Source organism: Elephantulus edwardii, unplaced genomic scaffold, assembly GCF_000299155.1.
Source record: "Elephantulus edwardii isolate Elephantulus edwardi_28Jun2011 unplaced genomic scaffold, EleEdw1.0 scaffold00221, whole genome shotgun sequence".
NCBI classification, from domain to species: domain Eukaryota; kingdom Metazoa; phylum Chordata; class Mammalia; order Macroscelidea; family Macroscelididae; genus Elephantulus; species Elephantulus edwardii.
In genome coordinates, this window is record NW_006399971.1 from 2294238 (window position 1) to 2308745 (window position 14508).

Here is a 14508-nt window from a genome sequence, read left to right on the forward strand (position 1 = left end):
ATTAAAATTAATAAAAAAAATTATAAAATGAAAAAATTGAGAAAAAAATTAAAAAGAACAAATAGTATAGAGTTTACACACATAGATACATGTCTCCTTAGTAACATCTTACATTTGGGTTTGGTGCAATTAATGAGCTAATATCGATACAGTATCATTAACTAAAGTCCAATGTTTATTAGGATTTCCTCAGTTTTTACCTAGTGCCCCTTTTCCATCCCAGGATCTCATGTTGTATTTCATTCTCTTGTCTCCTTAAGCTTCTCTTGGTTTTATTTTAGTGGTCTCTCACACTTTCCTTGTTTGTGATGAGTTTGACAGTTTATGTGGTACACATGCCATGTGTTTAGCCTCCCTATTGGGATTGATTTGATATTTTTCACATGATGAGTGTGTGGTTATGAGTTTTTGGGACAAAGACCACGGAGGGAAAGTTCTATCCTCATCACATCTTATCGAAAAGTATATACTATTAACAAGACATATGAAGGATAATGCTGACCCTCACCCCCTGGCTCATTAGTGTTGGTTAGGTTTTCCCAATGTCAAGTTACCCTTTTCCCTTTCCGATACTGCACTCTTTGGAAGGAAGCCTCTATGTGTAGCTCTTAGGAAGTAGGGAGTTGTGCTCCACCTCATTCGGTAGTCGGAGTTCTTCTATCTAGGTATTTTTATGAACATGAGAGTGGCCTGCCTTCCACTTTAAATGACGTGGGCAGGAAGACAACAGTCATAGTGTGAAGGTGTGGCGAGGCCACTGCTGAGGTCTCTGTGCCGAGGATGGCATCTTGTGTGGTGTGCCTGGGCAAGTAAGGTTAGAGAGGGGCTCAGGACCTGGCTTGAGGAAGCCCACAGGACAGGCCATGGTTAGGATGTGGGAGATGAAGGACAGGCATAAAAGATATCTCAATTTTCAACCTGAACAAATTTACAGGAAGGGGATATTTCTAGAAGGGGGAAGAGAAGAGCAAATTCAAGAGCCTGACAGATACACAGGTAGACCTGGATTTCCCCAACACCCTTAAACAGGGACCTGTGAACAAGTAGATGCAGCCATGAATGCAAGGCCCCAAAAGGTGGTAAGAGGGTTGTGGAACCCAAGATGGCTGTCTCTAGAAAACAATCTCAAAAAATTAAGTGACTGAAATCATGACTGACCAAGGCAGTGGCAAGAAAAGGGGCTTTTAACTTTTGATGATCATGACTCTGTAGATAAAATCGTTATTCCAAAATACCACACCATGAATGGTCACAACTGTGTGAGGCGTCAAAGCAAGAGATGGCCAGTGCCTCTTCCAGCCAAAGAGGCCCAAATGGTTCTGGAAACTGGCGGTGGCCATGGATGGAAGTGGTTTTGGTGGGAATGACAACCTTAGGTGAGGAGGAAACTTCAGTGGACGAGGTGGCTTAGGCGGCAGTCGTGATGTGGAGGACATGGAGGCAGTGGAGATGGTTATAACGGATTTGTGGGTTTTGTTTTTTTTTTTTACGAATGAGGCAATTTATTAACCCAGCATCATGATGGAAGCAACTTAGAGGTGGTGAAGCTATGATGATTTTGGTAATGACAATAATCAGTCTTTAAATTTTGGACCCATGAAGGAAAGAAACTTTAGGGGTGGAAGCTCTGGCTCTTATGGTGGTGGAGGTATTTTGCCAAACCACAAAATCAAGGTGGCTATGGTTGTTCAAACTGCAGCAGTAGCTATGACAGTGGAAGACAATTTTCGCAAAGTTTAGCAGGAAAGGAGAGTCAGAGAAGTGACAAGGAAGCTACAGGTTACAGATCTGTAAACTCAGCCAGGCACTGTGGTCACAGGGCCTTGCTGTTACAAGGAAGACATGTTTCAGACAATTCTCGTGTGTATGGGCAAAAACCTTGAGGACTGTATTTGTGACTAACTGTAACAGGTTATTTTAGTTTCGGTTCTGAGGAAAGTATAAAGCACTTGAAAACAAAAGGGTTTTAATGTAATTTTTTTTAACTCATGCTGTTGATTGCTAAATTAACAGCCTGATCATGATGCTGAATAAATACCTTTTTTAAAATGTACTGTGTAAAGTTTGTCTACACTGAAGCCATCTTGATAAGTAATTCAAACAGTATGGAAGTTTAGAATTCCTTCAGGGTAATGTTAGGCTTCATTTAATATTTACAACGTTTGAAGTTTGGTTGGGGACAGAGAAGCCAGAAACTTTAGTGTAGCGGAACTGACAGTTAATGTGTTGTGACCTAGAGTTCACCATTAAAACGGCGCCCCAAGCAGAGGTAAAAGCATTTATTTGTTTATAAATATGATTGTTGGCACATCCTATGCAATATATCTAAATTGAGTAAAAACTGAGTACCAGATAAAATTATAGATGGGATTTAAATTTATGTATCATCCATAATCAATAATAATATAGTGGAAAAACCTCACAAAAAACTGCTTGGAACTTGACACAAGAAACAGAGCTAAGGAGTCAAGAAGCCACTGGACTCAAAGAGAAGGCAGGGCTGGGGCCACAGCTGAGCCGACAATCTCATGCTGGAGCTGTGGCTCTTTGAGTCTTTTGCTGCTGACCAGCCTCAGGGAAAGGAAGACAGCAAACTGTACCCTGCAACTAAAGCGCTACCCTGCAACTAAAGAGCTCTGCATAAACGCCAGGGAGGTCTTACTGCTCCAGGCTTTTAATAAAGTCACCACACTGAGGTTTCAGCAATGGCTTAGTATGAACAGCCCTGCTGTGGTCATCACGGCACCAAGTGTTGCTCTTACTTTACTAAGATGCATCCTGACTTGGTGTCAGCCCTTCCGTCTGGGAGAAGCCCTCTCTACTGCTGCCCAGACCTCTTCCCCACAACCACTGAGCCAACACCCTTCCTTTCCCTGGGGCTGGTGGAGAAACTGCAGAGCTCAAGAATAAATACTTGGACTCAGGGCCAGAGGCACAGCAACCAGCAGACAGACACCCCATCCCTCCAAGTGACTGTGTTCAAGCCCAGGAAAGGCAGGGCTGACAAATACCTTAAATGCAAGTAGGATGCTTGGTCCTTTCCTTTTCTTCCATGCTCAACATGTCCCAAGGCCCTCACTGCTATGCCTCCCTCAGCAAGCAGGACAAGCCCTCAGGGATCCAGTGCACCCCACTCCTACCCAAGGGTTTGGATAGGCAGGTACCCCAGGAGGGGCTGACTCAACCAGCCAGATCCTTGTACACAACCCCTGGGCCAAGGATCCTGGGAGTCGTCACCAGGCACTCCCACTGAGGTGCTGTGAATCAAGCGGGGCTCAGGTTCAGTCCTCAAGTTGTCCAAGCCCACATCTGCTGCTTTGTGGCCTTGGTCCCTGATAGAAACTTCTCACCTCCCTCAAGGGTATGATGAGGTGGCATGCATCTTCCTCCTTGCTGGCGAAGCAGATGTAGTTGTTGGAGATGAACATCTGGCCGGGGATGTGCAGCTTATTGAAGGGTGTCCACAAAGTGCAGCCCGTGTGGCCATCCAAGCGCTCATCCCTGGGCAGTCGGAAGGTGGCCCGGTAGCATTCATTCTTGGCACGGGCATCCAAGTCTCTGAGGTGTGAAAATACAGAAGCAAGAATCAAGGCCAGCATTCATGTGTGGGGGCCCCCAAGATCTCACTTGGCTCCAATTTCTTCCTCTCTATAATGTAGGATGGAATTGGGTTCTCGTGAGCAATACCTGGCCAGGGACCTCAGAGTCCAATAAAATGTCCCTGAAATAACCAAGGTATGCAAGGGCTATTTATATGCCAAGTTGAGAAGTGGTTAGCAAGTGACATGCCCTTGGGACTCGACATATTTGACAGAAGACCCAGCAGTGATGCCAGGCAGAGGCCAGCAGTCCTTGAACCTGGCCCTGCTCAGAATAAGGACACCAAGCTGGACTTCCTAGTCCCAATACTGCTTCTTTACACTGGGGAAAGACCAACAGCACATCCCATAGGCAAGAATCTCCAAGCAGAGTTTAAATAGAAACAGGCAGTGACTGTCACTTAATTAAAAAAAAAAAGTATCAGTGCTTGTGGGTGCAGTGGCTGTAAGGAGGCAGCTCCAAGTCCTGGTCCTTGCCCCTTGGGAAACTATCCATAAAAACTCTATATACAGCCCACAAAGGGCCCCCTTCCTACTTTGGGATGTCACAGTCTGACTCAGAGTGCCCAGTGACTTAATACAGGTAATGATGCCAGAGATTTGAAACATTCCAGCCCTGCTAAAGGTCTTGAAATTGACAAAAGTCCTTGGTCAACAGTGCAGTCCAAAGGCACACCTCAGAACCTAGGGTCTCAACTACACTATGTCCTGGCCTGGAACAACCAGGCTGAACTCTTGTACAGGGTTCCTGTAACTCTACAACTTGTGTGCTCAAGCAAGAGTGCTCGAGTGCTCTGAGGGGCCAGCAACTGTCATGTTCTTCTGCTTGTCCATCCTCAGTCAGGCTGAGGTGGTCCTGCTGCATCAGTTCATAAGACTTTCCCTGCCATCAAAGCTTCTTAGGACCTGGCACAAGAAATGGAACTAAGGAGTCAAGAGGTCACTGTGTCAAAAAAGAAGGCAGGGCCCTTCATACAGCCCGTCTTCCCAGTCTGGTGTGAAGGAAAACTCAGGCCTGGCCTCCCCAGCTATAAGGAGTCCTCAGGCCAAGGGAGCCCCAAGCATGGCGATCAGTTACAACAGGATAGAGGATGTGCACATTGAACCCTGAGGGTCTCCGAGCATCTGTGGGCACCCTGACCCACACGGTAGGAAAAGCTCTGGAGCCAGCTTCCTGGTTCACGTACCAGTGGTACCACTGAGTCGCTGAGTGACCTCAGGCAAGTTACTTAAGCTCTCATGCCCCAGATTCCTCAGCTGAGACCTTCATAGTAAGAGCACCCATTCATGGTAGGGTGGCAAGTCAGACAATACCAAGTTCATGTCAGTGGCTACTTTATGACGGACACTACTAGTCTTTCTTGGCATCCTCCTCATGCTATACTGCAATGATCCACTCACCTGCCCTTCCTCCAAGAGGGGAATCTGTGAGGGGTGAGGACTTTGGATCATGTTCTACGTGTCTCTATCTGGTCCCGGGCTGGGCACCATGCAGGACCAATGAATCTTGCCCAGGTGACCCTGCCCACACATGGGAGGCCCTCTTGCCCCAGGGGCAACACACCTCTTTAGAACTGAAATGTTTCTGTGTGGCCGGACGGGCCTGGGCAAGGCCTTGTCCTCTCGGAAGCCTTCGCTGTCGAGCAGCTGCCGCATGGCCAGGTTGGCCAGCTGCTCCATAAGCTTGAAAGTCTCGCCGATATTTAGGAACATGGAGAAGAAGAGCTCCTGGTCCCGGGTATCCACACGGATGCTCTCAGGAAACAGCAGGGTGGCATTCTTCTCCAGCCGAGTGACATCCACCCACTGGACCACAAGGCTCACTGCACAGACAGGCGACATAACACTAGTTACCATGGGCAGAGGGCTCCACTGGGACAGCCGAACAAGCATTCTGTGGAGGGAATGCCCGCCAGGTCTCCTCTGCATCCCAGCCCAGTGAGTGAACAAACAGTGGAATGAGTGCAGGTACTGAGATGAACCAGAGAAGATCCTGGCCCTGAGAAATCTAAGTCATAATAGGGCATGACCCCCTCAACGAGGACACCACTGCCTAGATCAGGAGAAGCTTCCATAGACCCAGGCGGGGAACTGATATGCAGGTCTTTATCAGTGGATAGCATGGTGCCAGGTGAAGAGGGCGAGAGTAGGTGGAGGGAGGCAGTACACTGAGATGGGAAATGGTAACTACTTGAGACAGCCAAAGCCTGGAGTGCATTTCTGGGGCAACCCCAGCAGGACGGAGCTGACAGGCCAGGAGACCGAGATGCATCCTGAAGCCAGTTTCCCAGAGGAAGGAGACTGCCAGAGCACAGGGACAAGGCAGAGGGCCACTGGAGATCATACATGAAATATATGTCCTCTAATACAGCAACTTAAGAAAAAAAGGTGGGGCTTTAAACACAACTATATGCAAAGCACCATCCTAGTGGGCTGCACACATGACAGAAGCCCAGGGGCACCATGTTCAATTTTGTGTGTTCCAACTGTGGGCTGCTGAGGGGAAAATATTTGGCAGCTGTGTGGGGACTGAGAGGAAGGCAGATTCTAGCATCTTCTGGAGGCGAGGCCCAGGGATGAGGAGCATGGCAAGGTGGGGTGTGGGGGTCAGATGGACAGAGGAGGAGCCTGCACCATGATCTGGTCCAGTGCCTGCTGCCCACCCGATGCCAGCCCAGGGAGCTTGCCTTCCTTCCCCAGCAGGAAGGAGTAGAAGCACAGGTGGTTGACAGTGAGGTAGAGCCAGCCCTGCCGCGGCACGCGGCCCTTCCAGTAGCTGCAGGAATAGTAGTTGACCAGCTTCTCCCCCTCAGGCATCCCAAACTGCTTTCGCATCTTTAGCTCGGCTTCCTTGAATTTCCCAGGGTCCTCATCTCCTTGAGGTTGCAAGTTCTTGTTTTCCTCGGCAATGATACCCTGGAGGAGATAAGAAGAAAGTTTGGCACATGCTTTGAAGTCGACTAAGAGTTCCCATGGCAGAGATGGCTGATGAGAGGGAGGATGAAGGAGTGGGACGGTGGGTGGGATCTAGGTTCTTTGGGCTACAATCTCAGGGGAATGAGAAGAGGTGGGCATATAACGGGCTGATTCAGGGGACAAAGAAGGACTACTTGGTCTGTTTCGTGGTCAAGACACATAGACAAATGAATGAATCAACAGATACGCTCTGCCTGTGCAACCTGGCAAGTTCCTCCAGCTCCCTCAACTCCTATCCTCTTTAGGATGTCGCAAGCATCTGCCTCTCAGAGGGCCCGGCCTAGCTGACTGCATACTTTGTCATGCTTTTGAAAATGATCTGGAAGAAACGGGGGAAAAAAACCCCAACACAAACCCAACCCAGCAAAAAGATTAAATGACCATACAGAGAGAACTGACATGGATGAATCATGATAAAGGACATATACTATCTGATCTCACTTTCATGAAACATTTAGACTAGGCAACGGCTCTTTGACGACTAATAATCAAAAGGCACAGGGCTAGTGGAGAAAGGACGGGCAGTTAAGGGGCACTGAGTTTCTGTTTAAACAAATGAACAGGGAAACCCCACTGCCATAGAACCATTTCAAATCATGGTGACCCTCCTTCACGTCTCCCAGGCTGTAAAAATCATTACAGAGCAAACAACCATCTTTCTCCTGTGGAGCTGCTAGGAGATTTGAACTTCTAACCTTTTGGTTAGTAGCCCAACATGTAATGTACTATGCCAGCAGAACTACTTGGGTTTCTGTTTAGGGTGAGATAAACAATAAAAAATGACGAATGTTGATGCTTATACAACATGGTCAATATCATTAATGTAACCACAATTGCATACCTAAAAATGGCAAATGTTTTGTGATTAAATGAATCACAGTAAAAAGGGTTTTTGTGTGGTGTTTTTTTTTTTTAAGTCATTGGGGTTCTTATAAGAGAGAGATAGGAGAATCAGAGTCAGAGAAGGGAATGTTACCACAGAAGGAGATCAAGAGAAAGAAACTGACTGAGTTGAAGATCTTATGCTGCTGGCCTTGAAGACAAAGAAAGAGATCATATGTCAGAGTATAAAGATGGTCTTTAAAAGCAAAAAAGGAGAAAGAAATGAATTCTCTTCTGGAGCCTCCAGAAAGAATCAGCCATGTTGACAAATTAATTTTAGTTCAGTGAGAGCCATTTAAAATATCAGATCTTCAAGTGTAAAAGAATAAATAAATTTGTGGTGTTTGAAGTAAATTAAGTTTGTGGTAATTTGTTACAGGAGCAGAAAAGAAATAGTACATATTATTGGCAAAATGTCATTTTGATAAATTTTTAATTTTTTAAAGAAATCCTGCATTTTTAATAGATTTCTTTTATATCCAATATTTTTTACTTTAACAATAGATTTTAAAATAATTTTTATGTGATAAATTTCCAACACTGTTTAAGTCTCATTTCTCTTGATCACTTTTGCCACAAATCTGCTTATATAATTTGTCTTTCTGGATTTGTACAACATTTCTATTGTTTTCCACAGAGTCACTTTCTGCCCTCTATTACTTCTCCTTTCTAAATTCTTCGTTTCTCTGTAGATATTCCAAGTTACTGAATTGGATACTTTCTTGGAGTACTATTTTTCACTTTTCCCTTTTTTAATAAAACAAGGTTTAAGGTTTTAAATTCTCCTCTATGCACTGCTTCTGCTGCATCCTACAAATTTTGACATGTAGTTGTACTTCAATTACCATTCGGTTCAGAATATTCTCTAATTACCATTTCTCTTCTGATCCTGAGTCACTGAGAACTGTATTCTTTTGCTGACAAGTTTGCCTGGGTCTGGCATACAGGAGACAGTCAACACTATCATTCTACAGTAACTATTATTGCTCAACTTGCTCAAAGAGCAGATGCTTACTTCTACCTTCCTTGCCTGTATTTTTGGCACTAGGTCCACAAGTCAATAGAGAAGAGCAGAGACTTTTTTACACCTTCTGCTCATTTACAAAGTTCTGGTATAATGAATTCACAAGACCTGCCCAAAGCAGCATTGTACTATGTAACTGATCCTCTCAAGAATCTAATCTAAGGCAATAATCTAGCAGAAAGAAAGAGAAACACACAACCACTCTGATAAATGGTGACTGCAGTGATAATTAGCTTTAAAAGAGGAAACAACCCAAGTATCACAGTTAATTTCTACACAGTGCACTAGCTGTCATAATCATTATTTTGATGGCTTTAAAATAATTCCAATAAACACCATATCTGGGATATAAAGAGCTCATTAGCTAAGTACACAGAACCCAAAAGCCCAAACCAGATGCTGCTGAGTCGGTTTTAACTCTTAGCTTCCCCATGTGTGCCAGAGCAGAACTGGGCTCCACAGAGCATCCAATGGCTGATTTTATTTCTTTTTAATAAGGAGCTCACCAGCCCTTTTCTTCTAAGATCCGTCTAGTTGGATGCAAATGTCTGGGTACACTGATTATTTATACCACTCAGGGACTTCAGGAATATAGAAAGCAAATCAAGAACTGTTAGGAAGTATTAGTACTTTTGTTTTGCCCTCTTACCATGTGACGGAGGCTCTGCTTTGACTTTTTGCTAATACAGTGCTGCATGCATTTGCTACATGCCATTCTGCACACACCACTCTGCTGTATAGTAAATTCCAAGGAACAGAATTGCTGGGTCAAAGGACATGTACGTTTAAAATGAATATTAGTTTTAGAATATACTCCAAAATATTCTATCCTTTCCAGCTTCCCTCTCTATTAGTCAAAGCACTGCCAGGTAAGAGTTGGTTATCTGCGTATACGTTCTAGGACATTTTACAAAGAATAGAAACTTTAAGCTAAGCTTTGGCCAGACTACAGTGGTAAGCTGTGCTAAGAAGAGAACTTCATGGGCAGAAGACAGCTGTCTCCCAGCTTCTGCTGAACATTTCCATGAATGGGAACTCACCTCAGTTTCCACTTCTGTAAAATGGGAGAGAACTCTACACCATGGCTGTTTTTAAGATTAAATAAGAAGACATGTGTGAACCTCACCAGAGAAGAAGCATCATCCCTGTGAGCTGGGTGGGAATCTTACATGTATCTTGCCCTTGACGAAAGTGGTGATATCTTCTTCATTGTCAAAGATGGACAGTGTCTGGAGCAAGTTATTTTCCAGCCATTCCCAGTGTTTCGTGATCTCTTTGCGGGAGGAACCTGAGAGGTTCGGTGAAGCAGAGAGAAGAAAAACCACACAATTATCAAGCTTCAGATATAAATTCAAAGAAACCAAAACCACTGCCAACGATTTTATTTCAACTCATAGCAACGTTCTAGGAAAGAGCAGAAACATCCCCATAGAGTCTCCAAGGCTTTACACAGCAGATTGCCTCAGATCTGAGCGGCTGGTGGATTCAAACTGCCAATCAACTGGTTGGTGGATTCAACTGGTTGGCTTACTCCACTGTGCTACCGGGGCTTCTCAAATTCAAAGAATAAAAAAATAAAATAGGCCATCTAATCTACTATTTTCATGTGCCTAGTATCTTCAAGTTACCAATTATTTTTCTTCTGAAATGTGGTATGTATCAGGAAAAAATAAGTGGTAAAAAAAAAAAAAAAGGTTAAATCCAGTACAAATTGCAGAGAATCACCAGAAAAGCAAAGCTTCCATTGCTCCCTAGACCCGTGAGCACAAGCTTTCCTTATATTTCTCTGTGCCACTCCAGAAAGAATTCATGCACCTGCAAGTTGTTTACTTATATAGATTTTTCTTCAAGATGAAAGACTATCTGTACTTGCTCAGAAATTAGACAGGGATTATGTGGTCTGGCCCTCTTCTGAGCACTCTGGTATCCAGGATGCCAGCTGGAGCTTCCTGCAGGACTCCAGGACCTTGATGCTGGCTTCCTGCTGGGCAGGGAGGTAGCTATCATCCACCCCTGAAATCAGCTGCACTCACTAAAGGCTCCGCCCGCAATGTTTCCCCCAATTTCCTGGCTTCAATCCCAGCCTGCTCCTGCCCCTGCCCCCTCTGGAAACCCTTGACTGACTCCTTCAGCCTCTCCTGCATGGTGCTCTCCTCACATGTCTGTCCCACATAGTGGCGATTCCTGTCAACATTAGGGAGGGGCCCTGTGAACATGAAGACTGTGAGAACACAGCAGAGTACCATTTCCAAATAAAGTGGCCATCTTCTCTCTTCTCATTCAAGAATCGGGAAAAGATCTTGTGGCAGGAAGCAAAATGATTAAAGGTGTTCTCTGCCAGAGCTGGCTTCCCCCTGACACACCATGGCATTTTGAATATGGATAGCAGGGGTTCTGCAGACAAGAACAGTTTACGGAATGAGTGAGAAAAGGAATGGTACTCTGCATCCTTCTTCAGCCGTCCTGGGGGGCGGGGAGGAAGTCTATCATTGGAGTGCCCAGCAAGCTAACTTGTTCATGAGAAAGCTGGTAAGGCCATGACACTTGGTTTGGAGGGAGGCTTTGCAGAGGAGGAAGCCCACAAGACTGCTACATGCAGACCTATTTGGTGGGGACCTGACTTTCCACCTCTCCATTCTGCTGGTGACTTGGCCCAGGTGCCGTTCAGATCGTCCAGCCAGACACACTGATCTCCAGCCCTGACCACTGTCCTGATGCTGAGTGCCACTCTGATGCCAGCTGGGCCTGGTTTGGTCCTATCATCTCTGCTGGCCTCAGTTTCTGTTCACATCTCTGTACAGCTTCTTGGCATTTTCTACTTTAACTTGGCTCAAGTGGCTCACTACCCTAACAAAAAAATAATTCCACAGGAAGCTCCTCCTCTGGCCAAGGAGAAGATGCCCACATGAAAACTATTCAACCCTGACTCACAAACAAGTTAGTGAATAACAACTCCCAATTAAGACCATCCTTGAAAACCCCTTAAAACATCCATTAATTTTCCTTCTATTTTTTCAATTTCTTTCGCATTTCTACCTAGGTCTTCTTTCCCTGGTGCCTGAGGCTGTGGTTGGCAAGGGAAAAATTTCTCTCTCTGACAAGAACCTATGTCTGAATTTGGAAGTTAAATGTATTGCAACTCTGTTTCATTTTTTTGTACACACACATTCCTGGCAAGCCTAAAGACAGGAATCTTGCCCACACTGTTTGTGTGGGTCTGTCTGCACTGCAACTGTAAACAAGCTGCTCCATGGAACAAAGAAGGGCAATCAATTCCCAGGTGATTTACTACCTCTGAAAACCTGCTGGAGGGTCATCTATGGGTCGGTTGTGATTCAATAGTACACAACAACAACAACAACAACATCACCCCCCTGTGGTCATCACCTTTCAAGGATTATTTCATGGTGCTGAGGCCAAGTTTCAGTAATTTGCCCAATATCACACAGGTAAAAGTGACCAACTCACAAGTGCTACCCTGGGTGTCCAGCTGCAGAGACCATCCTTGTCCTCTTCCTATCTAATGTGAGACACAAAAAGACTTTAGGATAAAAGTGCTGGCAGAGACACAAACCCTAGGGCCGCTGGAAGGCTGGGTGTGGGTTGAAGGCATCTAGGAAGGCTTTCCACAGGAAGTGTCTTCAGGTAGTGTAGAGAACAGAGGGTAAGTCAGGAGGATGAGCACAGTTTTCATGCCCTGGGACCCTCAGCAAGCACACTAGACAAGAGGGTGTGGCTTGGAAATGCACACCCTGCAGATGGTCTGACTAATGCCAGGGTACGACGTGGAGTAACCAGGTCAGACATGGAGGAAGGGCTGGGCTTCTCAAAGTCCTTAAATGCCAAACTTAAGAGTGTAGGATTGACTGGGCAGTTGCCAGTGGGTGCGAGTCTGGGTTCTGGAGAGCTGCAGCTAGAGCCCAGCTAAGGGAGGGAGACCCGAGCAGTGAAGGGAGACATGAACCAGCAGCAGTGCTGTGCATCCCGGAGAAATGAAAGGTTTGCATGAGAACTGAACAGCAAAAGATATTTCCTGGTGTGGTTGGACCTCTCGCCTGGCACCAGGCCTGCTGCTGTCAGAGGGAATCCCTAAGGAACAACACTCACTCTTCTCTCCGATGGAAAGATTGTCTTACTGCCACTTTCCCTTGCCCATCTGCTTCCCACAGACACCTACGTGCCAGCTGCAGAGACAGTTTTAGAGTGCAGTGTCTCACTGCCGTTGGGCATACACCAATCACTCACCCCCACTCAGGAGGGCTGCCTCCCTTCTGGGCTTTCCCTGCCCCTGCCTTCAACAAGAGGGCCCCAGCCTCCCTGGCACACTACTCCAATTCTGGAACTAGCAGATCTGGGCCCTTCCAGGCTTGGCCTCAGGCGAATGCACTCAGTGTTCCCACGAGAATGGCAGATATGGTGAGCCTGTCTGGCCAGCCCTGAGCAGGATGCCCCTTGGCCGGTTGAGGGCATCCCTAAGTTGCTGCTACCCTATGTTTTACACAAGTCCCTTGAGCCCTCCTGGAGCTGGGGATCAGCTTTAAGCTCTACTACCACTGTTTGAATGTTGTGACCTCTTCCAGGACCCAAGGCAAACCATTCATTTGGAGGCCACTGCCACAGGCACAGTTACAGCATAGAGGTAACAAGCAGGTGTTGAGGCTGGTGTCCAGGTGGTCTGGACTCCAGCTGTCTGTTCTTGGGCAGTTCAGTAAACCCTCTGTACCACTTTCTTCATTTTCAAAATAGGGAAATGCCACCTTCTGGAGTTGCTGGGAGGTTTATCCAAGTGGCTGGCATATAGGAAATGCTGCCTGTGGAGGCTATTAGTGCTATTTTATCAGAGCACCCTGAACATGGCTGGTGCTCACCAAAAGGGAATGTTTTTCTTGACTCTCAGGAAGGGTGCGTGCACTTTCTCTTAGCAAGGTAACTATCTACCTTAAGGAAATGTGGGCACAAGAATTTGCCCACTGCAGAAAACTCAGGGGAGCACTCAAGAAGGCATGGGAGACTCTGGAACTTTCTTTCCTCCATTTGCCCTGTACTGGTGAATACCAGAGACGCCCACTTAGGTTGGAAACAATGGTTCCTCCCATTCCCCTCATGTGGGTGTGAGCTGTGCCATTTCAATGGGCATAAGCCAGAGTGGCACAGGTTCTCAGTAAGCGACCCCAGCCGGTGATGGTTCCCTTCCATGTGCTCACATCATCTGGCCTCATCAGAGACTAAAGCACCTACCACAAGCCACAGTCCAGTAGACCTGTGAGTCCTGGGTCTGGTGCAGGATGCGGTACGGGGCCACTCGAGCGCTGGAGTCCAAGACCACGTCCAGGGTGCCAACCAGCAGACCTAGAGGAAGGCGGAGAGATGGGGCAGGTGAGCTCAGTTGGCACCCAGATGAAGCAGGTCTCTGACTTGGTGCACTGCCCGAACATCTACCCAGGACAGACATCCTGTATACAGCCAAATGACTTCACTTAGAAAGACCTGGAGGCAAGGGAAAATCCAGGGACTCATCTCACAATTTAAAGAAGTTTGAGAGGCTTTTTTTTGCGAATTTAAGACAAAACTAGTGTTAAAAACAAGTATTTCTTTGGAATGGGAATGTGTATCAAATTAAAAATTAAAGAATACAAGAAACATCACAAAAAAAAACCCCAGGGAAAAAAACCAGTATTTTTTATTAATGACAAGATAAGGCTCTTAAAATTCATTCTGATCATCTATTTTACTGGAAGTTTAGGGAGGTATCTTTCAAAAGTCACAGATGCCAGGTACATTTTTGAGAATATGATATCTGTGAAGATACTGATATAGTTTTGGTTTTTTTTTTTTCATTTCTGAGCTGAAGTGTTTTAGGGCATTACAAATTTTCCTTCTCCTCACACATACCCTTTGGACTGATGCTGCACTGAACAGACTGTGATGGTTAAGTACTGTATAAAGTCAGTTCTGATTTAAAACGGCCCTATGTGTAAGAGGCTGGTCCTGCGTCATCCTCACAATTGTTACGTCTGTGTCCACTGC

At 45.9% G+C, this 14508-nt stretch overlaps 1 protein-coding gene across 2 annotated transcripts in view; it reads right to left on the reverse strand.

Annotated features, from left to right (window-relative positions):
- Nucleotides 1-13825, reverse strand: part of TBC1D9B (TBC1 domain family, member 9B (with GRAM domain)) — a 40442-nt gene extending 26617 nt beyond the window's left edge. For both annotated transcript variants that reach the window (XM_006898118.1, XM_006898117.1), the window contains exons 1-5: nucleotides 13720-13825; nucleotides 9651-9769; nucleotides 6287-6515; nucleotides 5164-5422; nucleotides 3351-3558 (exon numbers count right to left, since the gene is read on the reverse strand). In XM_006898118.1, coding sequence (XP_006898180.1) covers nucleotides 3351-3558; nucleotides 5164-5422; nucleotides 6287-6434 — 615 coding nt within the window. In that variant the 5' untranslated portion in view covers nucleotides 6435-6515; nucleotides 9651-9769; nucleotides 13720-13825. The remainder of the gene's footprint in view (nucleotides 1-3350; nucleotides 3559-5163; nucleotides 5423-6286; nucleotides 6516-9650; nucleotides 9770-13719) is intronic.
- Nucleotides 13826-14508: the final 683 nt, after the last annotated feature.